This window comes from Pteropus alecto, unplaced genomic scaffold (assembly GCF_000325575.1).
Source record: "Pteropus alecto unplaced genomic scaffold, ASM32557v1 scaffold75, whole genome shotgun sequence".
NCBI lineage: Eukaryota > Metazoa > Chordata > Mammalia > Chiroptera > Pteropodidae > Pteropus > Pteropus alecto.
In genome coordinates, this window is record NW_006440638.1 from 1,383,855 (window position 1) to 1,401,632 (window position 17,778).

A 17,778-nucleotide genomic window follows, 5' to 3' on the forward strand; every position below is an offset into this window, starting at 1 on the left:
TAAGGTGAACCTCCATGGCTTTTTTCTCTCTGTGTGCTCTTGATGCCCACCCAGCCCCAGATGTGGGCATAAGAAGTGCCCAGTAGAATAGCATAATGAAAGCTCCAGATTTCTGGCAAAAAGACTCAAAAAGTATCAGGAAGATCTCAGAGAGGGAGGAGGAGCTTGTGAAAGCTACTCCAGAAAGTTGTATATTAACTTCTAGGCTCACCTCTAAGCTGAACATGTGTAAATGCAATCCTAAACAGCATAGCAAAGATGTAAAGAACAGAATTAAGGGAAAGACCACTGCCCAGGTCCTACACTGGCCACTGGGTGGCACATACACAGGGTATATCCAAATAGTACTGTCAAGATCTTGAAAACAGAACTAACATTGAATAACAGAAGGCTAATCAGAATTTGTAGCCTAAACCTAACTGAATTAATTGCCCACTGAAAGACAAATACCAACATTTCTCATAGGATTTCCACAAGACCCAGAGTCTTATACCAGGATATTCAAAATGTCTAGGATATATTCCAAAATTAAAAGTTATATGAAGAACCAGAAAAATCTCAATTCATGTGGAAAAAGATAATCAGTAGAGACCAACTCCAAGGTGACACAAGTATCTGATAAAGGCTTTAAAGTAGCTATTATAACAGTGTATCAAGAAGTGTGAATTATTTTGAAACAAATGGAAAAACAGAAAGTCTCAGCAAAGAAATAGAAGACATGAAGAAAAACAAAATGAAATTTTTAGAATTGAAAATACCATAATTAGGAGAATGAGAGAAATAGAGATGCTGGTCAAAAGGTATAAACTTTCAGTTATAAGATGAATAAGTTTTGAAGACCTAATGTACAACAGCATGGTGACTATAATAGTTAATAATGTATTGCACACTTGAAATGTGCTAAGAGAATTGTACAGTTGAAATTTGCTAAGAGAGTAGTGCTGAAGTGTTCCCAATATGCACAAACACAAATGGTAATCTTGTGAGGTGACGGGTATGTTAATTAGCTTGACTGTAGTAATCATTTCACAATTTATATGTATACCAAACATCACATTGTATACATTAAATATATAGAACTTTTATTTGTCAATCATACTTCAATAAAGCTGGAAAAAATAAATTAGAAAAATAAAAGTATAATAATTAAAATTAAAAAGCATACTGAATGTGCTTAATAGTAGAATAGAGATAGCAGGAGAATGTCAATAAACTTGAAGATAGATCAATAGAAAGCATTTAATATGAACAACAAAGAGAAATAAATGGAGAAAGCCTCAGCGGGGGAAAGAGCAAAAGGCCTACTATTTATGTCATCAGAGTTCCAGAAGAAGAAAAGAAAGAGTTGTATGCAGAAAAAAATTACTTCACAGTAGTAATAGTGCTAAAAACTTCCTTAATTCGGTGGAAGATTTAAAATCTATATACTCCAGAAGCTTAGAAAACTCCTAACAGAATAAGTCCAAAACTTTACCCATCCAGATTCATAATTAAAATAATGAAAAACAAAGAAAATCATTTGAAAGCAGCCAGATACATTGCATATACACATTGTATGCTGTACATGTCTTCAAAACAATGATCTGAATGACTGTAGATTTTCATCAGAACCATGAAGGCCAGAAGTAAGTAGCTCAACATTTTTAAAGTACTAAAAGAACTGTCATCCACAAGTTCCAGTAGGATTTTTTTTTTTTTTTTTTTGTAGATATAGGCATGATGAATTAAGATGCACTGTAAATGTATGGGGGGGAAAGTAAAGTATATTATAAGTAACTTTTTCTTGATTAAATGTTGAGATTATAATTTGGATATGTAGGGTTAAATAAAATATTGTATTAAAATAAAAAAAAAACCACCAATTTCATTACTTGTTCTTTAAAAGCATAACATTAGTTCTTTCATAAGATGGAAGAATCCAAAGTAGCTACCAAGTAACCAATGTCACTCCAACAAATTTAATAAAAAACAAACAAACAAATAAAAAGAACCTAAGGCTTCAGTTTAAAATGATAGCTTGAACATAGGTATTTTATCTCCAGTTGCTCTCAAGACCCAATTAAAATCAACTAAAATAAAAGCATTAAAAAAGTTTATGTAGAAGGACAATGAGAAGAAAGCAAACAGGTTCAGATCAGATTTTAACAAATATTTTTAATATCAACAGTGAGTGGGTGAGTGGTATATGGACAAGTGCATAGGAGAAAACTAATACCTTGCTCCCTGCTCAGATTATACAACATCTCTGCTCAACCTCTGACAGAGATTCTAGGGTAGAATCCAAAAATTAGAGGTACCTTCAGAGGCTGGGATGCCAGATGGGGCTGAACAAAGGGTTGGTTCGAAGTCTTTATAAGCATCCCCAATTCCCCTCTCCAGCCAGATTACTATCCCCCCAAACCCCCAAATAAGACCAGGTAGAAGGTTAGAGGTATACTCTCTGGGAGGTGGGGGTTGAACCAGAGAAGTTCTTTACTTGCAAATACCAGGTACAGCTGAGTGGAGTAAGACATATTACTGAAAATATATGCAGAGATAATCAACCAAAGATCACCATTTAAGGAAAATCCCTAACATGTAAGAAAAAGCCAAAATGTGAGGGGGAAAAAAAGGAACTCTGAAGAAAAAGTGACAATGTGGGCAGCATGAGGGAGATATAGGGTGATATGAAAAAAGAACACAATGAGCTTATTGGAAACAAACAGATCTACCAAAATCTATTCTCCTTCTATCAAATAATATTTCTGTTCTTTCCGCGTAAGACTTTCAAGACCACAGACTGTAATGGCTCGATGGCAATAAACACTTCCTAACCCCCAAAACTCAATGTGACGATCATCATTTCAAGTCTACAAAACTTCAGACTTGACGGTGGCACTCCAGGGTTACTTCCCCCAACTCCACCAACCCAGACAGCTCACCATTCCCAAACATGTCACAACAGTGAAATTAAATCTGCTTCTCTACCAAAGGAAAACCACACAAAAATTAAATCAAGAATATAATCAAATCTAAGAAGAAAATTTGTTTTGTTGCTTAAAAACAAAAGACAACAACCAGAATTTTTAATGTCCATGATTTAATAAACCAGATGCTAAGTAGCAACCTAGGTTAACAAGACTCTCTTTCTCAAAGAACTCAAACTATCTGAAATAAAGGACCAGTTGTTGTTTTTTTAAATTACTAATTCATTGTGAAACAGTTTTAAAAACATAATTAAAATAGACATCTGGTCAAGATGGCAGAGTAAGTAAGCACTGTGCTTACCTCTTCCCACAATCACATCAAAAATACAACTAAATTATAGAACCACCACCCTTGAGAAACACCTGAAGACTAGCTGAACAGAAGTCCCATAACTAAAAATATAAAAAAGAAGCTATGTGAAGACTGGTACAAGAGACAGAGACTTGAAAGGATCTGGTTCCACAACCATGTGGGCAGTTAAAAACCAGGAGGAACCCTCGGAGGAGCAAGGGACCCCAACCCCACACCAGGCTCCCAAGCCCATGTCAGGCTCCCCAGCCCAAGAGCACCAGTGCAGGGAAGAGGAGTCCCCACAACACCTAGCTGTGAAAATGAGTGTCGATTCCATTCATGTAAGAAAGAGAGGATGCTCAGACATCCTCTTAAAGGGCCCAAGCACAGACACACTCATTCTCAAACAGTCGCCCTAAGCTCCAGTGAAGGGACAGCAGCTTGAAAGGCACCAGGGACATGCTAGGGAAAACTAAATTGTCTGGTTTCAGGAGGAGGGCTGGAGGAGTAGCTCCTTCCAGAACGGAAGTGCTGGTTAGCTACACTGTTCCTGTGTTGAACTCTCCTCCCACCAAGGTGGTCTGGCACAGGCAGGTGCCAAATCTGAGATCTCCATTAACCTGGCTAACATTGTTCGCCCTGCACTGTGATTCCATGAGATCCCACTCCACCAGCTCGCTCACCCACCCTGACATCCTCTAGCAGCTCCTCCACAGAAACAGCCTGCTTCAGTTCATCCTGCAGATTTTCTCAAAATCTCTCAAAGATCCACAAACCTCAAATAAGCAACAGTGAGCCTTTGGATGTTTTGTAACTCTTGCTAAGCAGCCCCAAGCCCAGCACAAGAGGTGAATAACTTCAACCTGCATTACAATTCCTTTCCAGTGGCCCCAAGCCTGGCATAAACAGTTTCCAGTCTTTGCCAGGAATACAGCTTCAACTACGTAGCCACAAACCTGGCACAAGTGGCAGTGGCCTCAGATCACAGTATAGCCTCTCCCAAGCACCTCCAAGCCTAGCACAAGTGGTGACCAAGTTCAAATCACTTTGCAGTGTCCATTAGGGGCTTACAAGTTGGGCACAAGCAGCAGCTGACCTTGGCCTATACCAGTGATCCACCTATATAGACTTAATAGATATTTTTAGAACATTTCAACCAAAGCAGCAGAATGTACATTCTTTTCAATTGCAATGGAACATTTTCTGGGGTAGACCACATGTCAGACCACGAAAAAGGTCTCAATAAATTTAAGAGTATTAAAATCACATCAAGCATCTTCTCCCATTACAATGGTATGAAACTAGAAATCAATCACAAGAAGAAAACTGAAAAACACTCAAACATATGGAAGCTAAATAACATGCCACTAAACAATGAATGGGTTAACAACGAGATCAAGGAAGAAATCAAAAGATACTTTGAGACAAATGAAAATAACAACACAACAACCCAAAATCTATGGAACACAGCAAAAGCAGTTCTAAGTAGGAAATGCATAGTAATACAGGCCTATCTTAAAAAACAAGAAAAATTTCCAATAAACATTCTAACTTTACATCTAAAGGAACTAGAAAAAGACCAAACACAGCCCAAAGGGAGTAGAAAGAAGGAAAAAATAAAGATCAGGGTGGAAATAAATGAATAGAGTCCAAAAAATAGAAAAGAGCAATGTAACCAGGAGCTAGTTCTATGAAAAGAAAAACAAAATTGATAAAAGTTTAACCAGATTCATTAAAAAAATAAGAAGACCCTAATAAGTAAAATCAACCAATACCACAGAAATACAAAGAATTATTAAGAAAATACTACAAACAATAACATACTAGCAAATTGAACAATCTGGAGAAAATGGATAAATTCCTAGAAACATGCAATCTTCCAACACTGAATCAAGAAGAAACAAAATCTGAACATACCAATAACTACAAATGAAGTCAAATCAATAATCAGAAAACTATCAACAAACAAAAAGTCCTGGACCAGATGACTTCACAGGAGAATTTTACTAAACATTTAAAGAAGAATTAATATCTACCTTTCTCAACCATTACAAAAAACTGAAGAAGAAGGAAGGCTCCAGAACTGATTGTATGTGGGCAGCATTACCCTGGCTCCGAAACCAGACAGACATTACAAAAAAAAAAAAAAAATTATAAGCCAATATCTCTGATGAACAGAGATGCAAAAATCCTCAACAAAATATTTGCAAACAAAATCCAGAAATACATTAAAAAAGACCATATACCATGATCAAGTGGGATTTACTCTCAGCTTCAAGGCTGGTTCCAAATCCACAAATCAATTAATGTGATACACCACACAAACAAAATGGAGCATAAAAATCCTATGATCATATCAACAGATGCAAAAGAAGCATTTCACAGATCCAGCATCTATTTATGATCAAAATTCTCAGCAAAGTGGGAATAGAGGGAACATACCTCAACAACATAAAGGCCACAAATAACAAACCCACACCTAACATTATACTCAATGGTGAAAATCTAAAAATGTTTTCCTTAAGATCAAGAATAAAACAAAGATGTCCACTTTCACTTCTTCTATTCAACATAGTATTGGAAATCCTAGCCACATCAATTAGACAAGAAAAAGAAGGAAAAGGCATCCAAATTGGAAAGAAGAAGTAAAACCGTTATTATTTGCAGACGACACACCATATAGAGAGAACCCGAAAAAGTCGACCAAAAAAACTATTAGAACTGATAAATTAATTGAGTAAAGTAGCAGGATACAAAATTAATATTAAGAAATCAGTTGTATTTTTATACACTAGTAATGAACTATCAGAAAGAGAAATTAAGAAAACAATCCCATTATTAATTACATAAAAAAAAATACCTAGAAATAAATTTAACCAAGGAGGTAAAGAACCTGTACTCAGAAAATTATGAGACACTGAAGAAAGATACAAAAAAATAGAAGCATATATTGTGCTCAAGGACAGGAAGAATCAGTATCGTTAAAATGTCCATATTACCTAAAGCAATCTATAGATTCAGTGCAATCTCTATCAAAATACCAATAACATTTTTCACAGAACTAGAACAAGTAATCCTAAAATTTATATGGAACCACAAAAGAATTCAAACAGTCAAAGCAATCTTGAGAAAGAAGAACAAAGCTGGAGGTAACATGCTACCTGATATCAAACTATACTACAAAGCTATAGGAATCAAAACAGCATGGTACTGGCATAAAAACAGATACGTTTATCAATGTAACTGAATAGAGAGCTCAGAAAATAAACCCATGCATGTATGTCAATTAATCCATGACAAAGGAGGCAAGAATATAAAATGGGGTAAAGACAGTCTCAATAAATGGCGTTGGGAAAACTAGACAGAAACATGAAAAATAATGAAACTAGGCCACTTTCTTATACCACATACAAGAATAAACTCAAAATGGATTAAACATTTAAATGTAAGACCTGAAACCACAGAACTCCTAGAAGAAAACATAGGCAGTACTCTCTGACATTGCTCTTAGTAATATTTTTTTTGGATGAGTCTCCTCGGGCAAGAAAACAAAAGAAAGATAAATAAATGGGACTACATCAAACTAAAAAGTTTTTACACAGCAAAGGAAACCATCAATAAAATGGAAAGACAGCCTAAAGAATGGGAAGAGAGATTTGCCAATGATACATCCAAAAAAGGATTAATATCCAAAATTTATAAAGAACTCACACAACTTAACACCAAAATCAAAAAACAAACAATCTGATTACAAAATGAGTAGACCTGAATAGACATTTCTTCAGTGAGGACATACTGATGGCCAACAGATATATGAAAAGGTGCTCAACATTACTAATCATCAGAGAAATGCAAATTAAAACCACAATGTGATATGACTTCACACCTGCCAGAATGGCTATCATCAATAAATCAAGAAACAAGCGTTGGCAAGGATGCAGAGCTAAGGGAACCCTCATGCGCTGTTGGTAGGATTGCAAATTGGTGCATCCATTACAGAAAACAGTATGGAGGTTTTTAAAAAAGTAAAAATAGAACTACCATATAACCCAGCAATCGCACTTTTTGGTATTTATCTGAAAAAATCCAAAACGCTAATTCGAAAAGATATATGCATCCCTATGTTCATTGCAGCATTATTTACAATAGCCAAGACATGCATGGTGTCAGGTCGGTACTAGACTTATTACATAAATGTCTAACATTAGCCGTACACCTAAGTGTCCATGTATATATAGATGATCAGATAAAGAAGAGATGGTACATACATACAATGGAATATTACTCGGCCATAAAAAAGAATGAAATCTTACGATTTGCAACAACATGGATAGACCTAAAGAGTATTGTGCTAAGTGAAATAAGTCAGAGAAAGACAAATACCATATGATTTCACTTATATGTGAACAAAACAAATGAATGAACAAAACAGAAACAAACTCATAGAGTGAACAAACTGATGACTGCCCAATTGGAATGGGGTTGGGAGACTGCGTGAAACAGGTGAAAGGATTAAGAAGAGCAAATTAGTGGTTACAAAATAGTCATGAGGATGTATAGTTTACAGCATAGGGCATATAGTCAATAATGTCATAATAACAATGCATGGTGTCAGGTCGGTACTAGACTTATTACATAAATGTCTAACATTAGCCGTACACCTAAAACTAATAAAATATTGACCACTGACTGTAATTCAAAAATAAAAAAAACTCAGACAAAAAATTACATATGAAATAAAATGACACATAAAATAAAATCCCCAATGTTTTGTTATTAAGGTCAATGAACAAAAATTACTTTGCCAAATTGCTGCACGTGTCTACATCTTACTTTCTTTATCCAACCCCAGCAGTCCAGGAACCACACTTTAAGAAGCAGTGCTATAAAATTCCTACTACAATTTGAGAGACATTGCTTCTTAGATTAAGAAGTTTATAGCAACGTGCTATTAATCTAGTGCTTTGTCCTTTGATAGCAGGGACTTTTATTTTTTATTTATTCACTTATCTTTCCAGATACCTTCTCCACAGTTGAGTCTGAACAAACCATTCTAGTTTTCTGCTGCTCACAGCAATACTGATTCATCTTTGAGATTCTTGCCTCATTTCTTAAAAACTAATGATTTGCCCCAAATAATACAGCAACTGTGAAATCTTGTATGTTCTAACAATTTGTCTCCCTTTAGTTCCATATACTTACATTCCTTTTTTAAAAAAAATCACTGCTTAAAACAAAAGGACTTTGTGTCTAGGATTATAAGGGAGACTATGTGAAAAGTATCATTATGTTGTGATACTCATAAAAAGATAAGGAGCACACAGTTGCTGAAGGACTGTGTCAACTTTCATCTATACTTTTTAGTTGCCATGGGAATGTGGTGTGTGGGTGGGTGGCCGGCCAGTGTTTCTACACAGGTTGCTAGTGAAGGTACCAGGGAGCTGCTGTAGTTCCAGCTCACTGTCCTGGTCTCCAAACCAGAACTGAAACCAGTTTTTTCAAAACAAATGCTCAAAGCAGTCATTTGGCTAGACCTGCTCCTGGGTAACCGCTGTGGTTGAAAAACAATTCTAAGAGGGTTGGAAGATGGGTGGGAATCCAAATAATGGGGAGTCTACTGCTACGGAAATAGTTTAGGTAACTAATGGCTCCTTTTCTGATACTGCTAACATAAAAAAGATGTTGATATTGGAAAGAAGAGTAAATAGGAACCATAACTGATCAACATTATTTTGGGTATGCTGGAAATTGTGTAGAAATCTGCACTTCATTACAATGAGAACAACAGAATACCAGTCTGTTGGCTGCTTTACTAATAACAAGAATTTACTAATAACAACAACTATGACTTGGTAGGTTTCTCAAACCAGAAAAAGATATTTATGATTCTGAAAAATGAAAAGGAGAAAAGAAGTGACAATACAGTCTTCAAAAGTTGTTCAATACCTCCCATTGAAATCGGTTCAATATCTCCCATATCCATGGAAATCAGTTGCTTGCTCATGTGAGGAATCAGCACTTTGAAAAGTAGTTAATACTGATGACAACTGAAGAAGGGACAATAAAGCTAAACTCTATTATGATCTGAAAAAATAAAATGTAAATGAAAACGAGGCTGGAGCTCTATCAGGGAAGTGCAAGAAAATCCAAGCAAGTCAAAAAGCACCCTTTGTCTGGATACATGCAGCCTGCCCTTGCTCTGCGAGTCACCGCAGTCCCACCCAGATAAGGACGGCGAAGCAAATCCTCAGGTGACCAGAATGACAGCGAACGGCCCGGGTCACAAATTGAGGCCCACCTGCCCTCAGCCTGGACTGGAAGAGATCGCCGGTTTCAACCCTGCTGGGAGAGGGAATGCGAAAATATGGCCAGACTGGGCGCGCTCAGGACCCAGGGCCCGCAGGTGCTGCTGGTGGCCGTGTCCAGGCCGGATGAGACGAACCCGCGCATTTGCCTTCCCCGACCCGATCCCGGTGCTACGTGCGACCCTGACCCGCGGCCCCGACGCCCGTCCCCAGTCACCTTCTGGGCACTGGAGCCACGGATCCGCCCCGCGCGGTCATAGACGTGGCAGCGGATCACTGAGCTGCCCACGTCCAACCCCAGCACAAAGCCTGCGCACGGGGAGTTCGGCGAACACTGTTCCGGGCGCCCCTGCTCCGGGACGGTGGGCAGCCCAGACATCCTGATTCCATAAGCCTCTCAGCCGCAGCCGCCTATCCAGCAGGTGCGTTATACACACCAGGACCTCAGGGGCCGAGAGAGCCCCGCAGGGCCACCGCCCCCGGACCGCCCCCTCCGCGACATCCGGGAAGTGACTCCGCCCCTGCCGCGCGCGGGCCCCGCCCCGAGGCCGTGACGTCACGGCTGCGCAGCGAACTTTTCGAGGCGCGGGCTTGTTTGGGCTGACCCAGAGAAGCTCGTGGAGGTGAGCGTAAGAGTGGTGGAATTCTGAGGTCCAAGCACACTGGCACAGCCTGATTCTCCAAAGGCCAACCGCTTTTTATGTTGACCAGGCCCTTAATTTTAATTATCGTCCATCTAAGCTCCCTGAGGCAATGCCTGCGTTTCTTTTAACCCGTTACATTCTATGAATCGCTATTAAGAAAAATAAAATGTCCTGAAAAGAAATTCAAAATTCAGACGAAAGTATTTAATAAACAGAGTTCTCCGCCGTCCCCTCCTCTCCGCTCCCCGCCCCCACCCCAGACTTCTTAAACTTTGCACATGCAATTCTCATCAATAAATACTTAGCAAATGAAATAAATAACAATGAGTTAGATCTTCTCTGCTCTCTTATGGGGAAGGAGGGACAAAGCCAGGGTGGCTGCTTTTACCATCAAGCTCCAACCCACTGGTTGCTTTTTCAGGAATTTGAAAGTTTCTTAAAGATCCTTTACCTTTCACTGGTGCCTAAAGAGCATGGGCTCTTTCAGGCATGTTGTAAACATGGACAGGAAGGAATCCTGTGGAAATTCAGACTCCTGCAGCTCCACTTCACCAGGCTGGAGCCCAAGAGTCTTCCTATGGGGTGGTCCAGCTCCCAGGGCCTGTAGGAAGTGGGAAGGTGTTACCTCTCCACTACCAGCAGCACTACCAAAAACAAAAAACAAAAAACAAACAAAAAAAAACCAGTGCCTGAAATGTATTATCTTCTTTTTCTAGAATTATAAAAGTAATATGAATATGTGCTTTTCGTAAAAGCGGTTAACAGTACAGAGTGGTATATCAGTTAAAAAGTAAAGGATATTCATTTTTAACCAAATCGTTATTTTAACCAAATCGTGATGTTAATTAACTTGCTTTCAGCCAATTTTATTAAATTGGGTCCTTTGACTATATTACTTGAAGTTTGGAAAAGAACATTTTTTTCTCTTTATATGCTGTTCCTGTTCAATAGTAATCATTTGTTCCAAATGGCCTTAGGATGGCCTTCACCTGTGGTGAATATTTTGGTAAGTCATATATATGTTAATCCCCAGTATTGTAATTTGACATAAATGACTAATGGATTGTGCACTGGTCAGAGTTCTCCAGAGAAACAAAACCAATAGGATAAAGCGAAGAGACTGAGATTTATTTTAAGGAATTGGCTCATGCTTGAGAGGATTGGCAAGTCCCAGCGCAGGCAGCAAGGCTAGAAATTCAAGTAAGAGTTGACGTTACAGTCTTGTAGAATTCTACAAGGGCAGCAAGGGGAAACTGTGGTTTCTGTGTATTTTAAATTATTAAACTGTGTAAATTATTAAACTGCAGTCTTAATAATTTTTATTTCTCTGGGAAACCTCAATGTTTGCTCATGAGGCCTTCAACTGATTGGATGAGGCTCACCAACATTATGAAGAGTAATTTGCTTTACTCAATGTCTATTGGTTTAAATGTTAATCATAACTAAAAAAAATCCAATGACAGCATATAGTGTTTGACCAAACAACTGAGCACCCACACAGTGTGTCTACTAGTCTAGCCAAGATGACTCATAAATCAGCCATCAAAGGCCCCCTTTCACAACAGAGAAAGCTATTTTGTATTACCAGTTATTAATATTTGGCATATTTCTTAAAGTGATAGTCATTGTGATTCTTGGACCCTGACACTTTCTTTGTAATCCTTTTTATAAATTATCAACCCCAAGAAAGAATATATCTGCCGAGAAGGATTCTTTCTGGATAATTGCGTGAACTGAGAACAATCAGGAACAAAGGTAGGGGTAAAACTTTTCTCTATATAAACCACTCTTCTCTTTGTCTGGTGGAACACGCTTGCCATTTTACCAGAGACTGCATTTCCCTTGTTTGGTTTGTAGACTGTTTACAGATGTTTCACAAGAATAAAGGTTCTCTCTTCACTGTACTCCAAACCGGGGACTGCTGGTGGCATTGCATAGTGGCAGTGACCTTTTGATGACAAGATTCAAATTAATTATCTTGAATATTATCAAAGAATTATAGAATGTGAAAACAAGGACCTTAGCAACCACTTAGTCCAGTATTTCTTAATCAGTTTCCGATCTTGGACAACTTTGAGACCCTGATAAATGCCGTCTTCCTGAGAAGATGCTTGTTTGTACAAAATTTGGCATGTAATTACAGGTGTTGGGTGTGGGATAAATTAAACTTGAAGATCTCAGATAAAAACCCAGAGCTGATTTCCCTAACCTGGATAGACTAGTGTCTACGAGAGGGCTGGGGGAACAAAGGGATAATGTGTTTCTTCCATGTTCATTGTTCTCTGCTAGCCTAGTCTCACCCTACTCTGCCCTTGGGGCTACAGAATACAGGGCTCAGAAACTCTGAAGTTCCGCATTGAGTGGGTCAGTCCATTGTTCTTGATTTGGAGGCCATCACTGCATGGAGCTCCATCACGTGGTGGCCTTCGTCTTGATCTGGCTTGGCTGCTGCTTCTCCTCAGAGGTGGCCACTGAGGCTGTTCTCCCAGGCTCTTTTCCCAGCATTGCCACTCCTTCCACTTTCTCCTCATACAACAGGCCCAGGATTACAACTCATTTACCAACCTCACATACTCCAAAGAAATTTGGATGCAGCCCCTCAGTGCTGGATTAGAAAATATGTAAGGGCCACCGTTCCCTTTCACACTCTAAAGGGAAATGAATGGTGCTTCAAGGCTGAGCCCAGGGACCATGATGCCCTCCTGCCTCCAAGAAAAATAGTCACTAGCCCTCTGATCTAGAATGACCAACCGTCCTGGTTTTCCCTGAGGAATTTTTTGAAACACAGGACTTTCAATACTAAAACCAGGACAGTCCTCCTCACTACTCAGAGACTCTTGGGGTCCATAGGTGATTTCTTTTGGGACTAGCTGTAACATGTTTAGATTTCAGCCACTTTTAGACAGTGAGCTCCCTGAGGACAGAGATGGGGCCTTAGTCATCTTTTTTCGTCTAAGACATACAAAGTAACTGCTCAATGACTGGATGAACAAACATTAATATGTACAAGTCCCTATCAGACTCATCTTCTGCCTGACTTAGCCACAGACACAGAGGGCAGTCAGCCCTTCCTAATTTCTGCACTAATCTGGGCATGATCTCATGACCACCAAGGCAGACCTTCCAGTGTATAAGGGAAGTATGGAGTTATGTTGGCTGTAGTAAGTCTGGTATCTAGAATACTAGAACTGAGCCCTGTATACACACATGCAGATCAAGCTATCTCCTTTCTCTTAGCCCTTCTTTATGAACCCAGCCTAATTTGAATTGGCCTCCTGCTTTAGTTTCCTGATCTGTACCTCTACTCCTGACTGTGTCTGGAGCCCTACCCTGAATACCACTGTGCGACAGAAGTGGACATACCATGAAGTTAATGAAGCTTATGCTTTATGTCCCTGACTTGCATGGACCCCTGCTAAGACCCTGAATAGTGCCCAAGCAAATTGTTCCAAGTGCTGTGCTTTATAGCATTTTCAAAAATGAATTAATTTTGTATTTTTTTCTTAAAGTGGGCCCCCTAAATTGTACAAGCTTCAGGTCTCATAAAACCATAATCCTCCCCAGAGACCAGTCAAGATGGTGTAGAAGGTAGAAGGTGTGCATGACAACTCTTGCGACCACACCAAAATTATAATGAAACTACAGAGCAACCAGCGTGTGGAGTTGCCTGAAGTCTGGTTGAACAGATGCCCTACAACTAGAAACAAAAATAACAGATAACCTCAAACCAGTAGGAGGGGCGGAGATGAGAAATGGCCCAGTCCCACAAGTGCATGTGGTGATCAAGAATTGAGAGGGATATCTTGGCTGCAGAGCCCCCCTCCCCAACCTGAGGAGTGAGGGGTCCTGGCCCCACACTGGGCTCTCCAGCCTAGGGTTCTAGTGCAAGGAAGAGAAGTTCCCACAACTTCTGGCTGTAAAAACCAGCAGAGAGTGCGAATGAATGAGATGGATGGCTGTAGGAGTCACAGACATTCCTCTTAAAGGGCCCACACCCAGACTTACTCGCTGGTGGACTCGCTTGCTAGGAGCTCCAGTGCTCGGAAGCTGCTCGAGGGGCATCAGGGACATACAGAGAGGCACTGAGTTGTCAGGCTTCAGGGCAAGGGCTAGAGGGGCAGCTTTTTCCTAGAGAGAAGTGCTGGCAGTATCCATTGTTCCTCTGTTGAGCCCTCCCCTCTCCCATCCTGTTGATGCAGGCACCCCAGTATCTGAGTCACCATCAACCTGGACAACACAGTTCGCTCTACCCAGTTAATTCCCTGAGACTCTGCTTCTCCCAACTTGCAGGCCCATCCAAGCTGTTTCCAGTGGTTTATTCCATACAAATGGTCTGTCTTGGCTCCTGCTGTCAACTTTCCAAAAAAGCTCTCAAAGGCTCATAAAACTCAAAGAAGCAGTTTCTGACCTCGGCGTGCCCAGTAACTCTTGCTGAGCAGCCCCAAACCCCGCACTAGTGGCAGCTAGCCTCAGTTTCTGGCTTGGCCTCTCAAGGCATCTCTAAGCCCACATAGGTGGCAGCAATCTATAGATTGCTTGGTGACTCTTACCAGGTGGCCCCAAAGGTGCACAGGCTGCAGCTGAACTTGGCATGCAGCTGGACCCTTCCCAGTACTGTGCCACTAGGCCCCAAAGGACACCTTCTACATAAAACCAATGTACTAAGACTGGGAGACTTAGGAGACTTAGGAGCCCTGCATAATACATAGAAACAGACACAAAGAGGCAGCCAAAATGGGGAGACAAAAGAGCAAGTCCCACATGGAAGAATAGAAAAAGCTCAAGAAAAAGGAACTGAACAAAATGAAAACAAGCAATTTATTAGATACAGAGTCCAAAACACTGTTATAAGGATGCTCAGTGAAATTGGGGAAGAGTAGATGAATTCAGTGAGAACTTTAACAAAGAGATAGAAAACATAAAATTGGAGATGGAAAACATAAAAGGGAACCAGTAAAAAATATAAAATCTTATTCAAGGGAATCAACAATATGGTTGAAGCAGAGGGTTGAACCACCGATGTAATGGATGGGGTAGTGGAAGACACACAATCAGAACAACAACAAGAAAAAAGAATCCAAAAAAATGAAGATAGTTTAAGGAGCCTCTGGGACAACATGAAATGTAACAACATTCGCATCATAGGAGTACCAGAAAGAGAAGAGAGAGAACAAGAAATTGAAAATATATTCGAAGAAATAATGACGGAAAACTTTTCTAACCTGTGAAGGAAATAGACATACAAATCCAAGAAGAGGAGAGAGTTCCAAACAAGATGAACCCAAAGAGGCCCACACCAAGACACATCATAATTCAAATGTCAAAAGTTAAAGACAAAGAGAGAATCTTAAAAGCAGCAAGAGTGAATTAGTTAGGAGGGAGCTCCCATAAGACTGTCAGCTGATTTCTCAACAGAAACTTTGCAGGACAGAGGGCTTGACACAAAATATTCAAAGTAATGAAAACCTAGGACCTGCAACCAAGATTTCCCAGCAAAGTTATCATTTAGAATTGAAGGACAGACAAGGAAAAGCTAAAGGAGTTCATCATCACAAGTCAATATTATAGGAAATGTTGGAGGAACTTCTTAAAGAAGAAAAAAAATATTCATAAAAACATGAATAAAGAATGACAATAATTTGATATCTATCAACAAGTACTTCAAATGAAAAAGAATTAAATGTTCCAATCAAAATATAGAGTGACTGAATGGATAAGAAAACAAGCTCCTTACATAGGCTGCCTACAAGAGACTCATTTCAGATTAAAAGAAACACAGACAGAAAGTAAAGAGATGGAAAACGATATTTCATGATGGACCTAGAGGATATTGTGCTGAGTAGAGTAAGTCAGATAAAGACAAATGCCAAGTGTTTTCATGTACATGTGGAATCTAAAGAGCAAAACAAACAATCACACACACGAAAAAGCCATCCAGAAACAAATTCATAGATACAGAGAACATTTTGAGGATTACCAGATTGGGAGGCCAGTTAGGGGGAAAAAGGGGGAAGGAATTAAAAAGTACAAGTTGATAGTTACAAAATAGTCATGGAGAGCATAGCATAAGTGATATAGTCAATAACATTGTAATAACTACGTACGGTGTCATAGGGGCACTAAATTTATTGGAGTGATCATTTTGTGACTTATATAGATGTCCAATCACCATGCTGTATACCTGAAACTAATATTATATACCAGCTATAATTGACAAATAAAAAATATTATTATTTTTAAAAAAAACATAATTCTCCTACCCTTGTATGGTCCCCAGAAATTCCTTCTTTCTCAAGTCCTGGATATCCTCTTATGGCCTCCCATGTGATGGTCCAGAATGCTGCCATCACCCAGGCAGAGTACCACATACCCCCACCTCACCAATCTGAACTTCCTGAACACATCGACTAGAATCTAGTCAGTCCTCCCTACACAACTCTGAGTAGTTATGATTTTAAGCACTGGCTTCCCTCCTCAGGGCCAACTAAGACCCAGTGTTTGCCTATTCTTCACCAATGTTCCATGAGGTCCTTACCTGGACTTGCTGTTAAGCCCATTCACTCCAGGTCCTTACCTGGACTTGCTGTTAAGCCCATTTAACTCCAAAGCAGTTAAACCAGAAGTAATGAGAGCCAGGAACTTTAAATTTTCAGGCCTAATGCCTATCAAGTTCTGAGGATAAAAAAAGGACTTTGGGTCAGTCCAAAATCAAGGGGAGAGAACTGGAAATTGAAATGTAGAATAACTCTACCAAAAAATTCAGAATAGAGGAAGTTACTACATAACTCAAAGAAATAAAAACTTAGTTACATGCTTCCTAGCAAATAAAGCATAAAGGGAAATATGAATTTTATATCTGTCAGAAGAAAGTCATGTAACTGCTGTGCCAATCATGGCAATTGTATTTGTATGTACAATCCTATATGTTCTCTAACAATTCTCTCCAGAACCCAAAGAAGGTCACCGTATTGTCACAGAAGGAAATAACAGATTCCTCAAGGTTGCACAGCTAGTACATGACGAAAGCAGGAGTCTTCCCTTATACAGTGGTTCTTCAGAGCACCTGAAACGTGAACTTTGTCTAGAGATAAACAAGGAGAACTTATCCTGCCACCCAATTACTCTGTACAACCCCCACAGCATGGTTGCCAGCTTGCGTGGAAGGCTTCTTCCAGTCTTAGCAAAGAGGGAACCAAATAGATGCATGGCCTGTTTAAACCTTGAGGTGGCCCTGGCAGATATGATGACCTCTTCCTAGCTTAACTGCTGGACATCTTAGAAAGGGTTACTATCTGACCTAAGAGAAACCAGAGTCACATCTGCCACACCCGTCCAGCTATCTGCCCATCTCCATGCCCTTAAGAGGCATCCGGTGTCAAAAACATTAGCAGGCTCATTCCTCCATCTCTTAAATTCTCCCCTCCCACGTGTATTAAGTGACAGGAAATCTTTTCATTCACTCCCTTATTTGTAAATGTGGGAGGGGAAGTAGCCACGTAATGCACAGGTTTGTGAACCTGTCTTTTATATTTATAAACACCCAGAGGCTATAAAGTTCTAAAGAGAGGCCA

The 17,778-nt window shown here is 39.7% G+C and overlaps 1 protein-coding gene across 3 annotated transcripts in view; it reads right to left on the bottom strand.

Moving 5' to 3' along the window:
• GK5 (glycerol kinase 5 (putative)) overlaps positions 1 to 10,052 on the bottom strand; it is a 67,666-nt gene extending 57,614 nt beyond the window's left edge. Inside the window, exon 1 of one of the 3 annotated variants that reach the window (XM_006917445.3) lies at positions 9,781 to 10,052. In XM_006917445.3, the coding sequence (XP_006917507.1) occupies positions 9,781 to 9,942 (162 nt within the window). In that variant the 5' untranslated portion in view covers positions 9,943 to 10,052. The remainder of the gene's footprint in view (positions 1 to 9,780) is intronic. The other 2 variants (XM_015593639.2, XM_025050782.1) reach the window with 2 other exon arrangements.
• Positions 10,053 to 17,778: the final 7,726 nt, after the last annotated feature.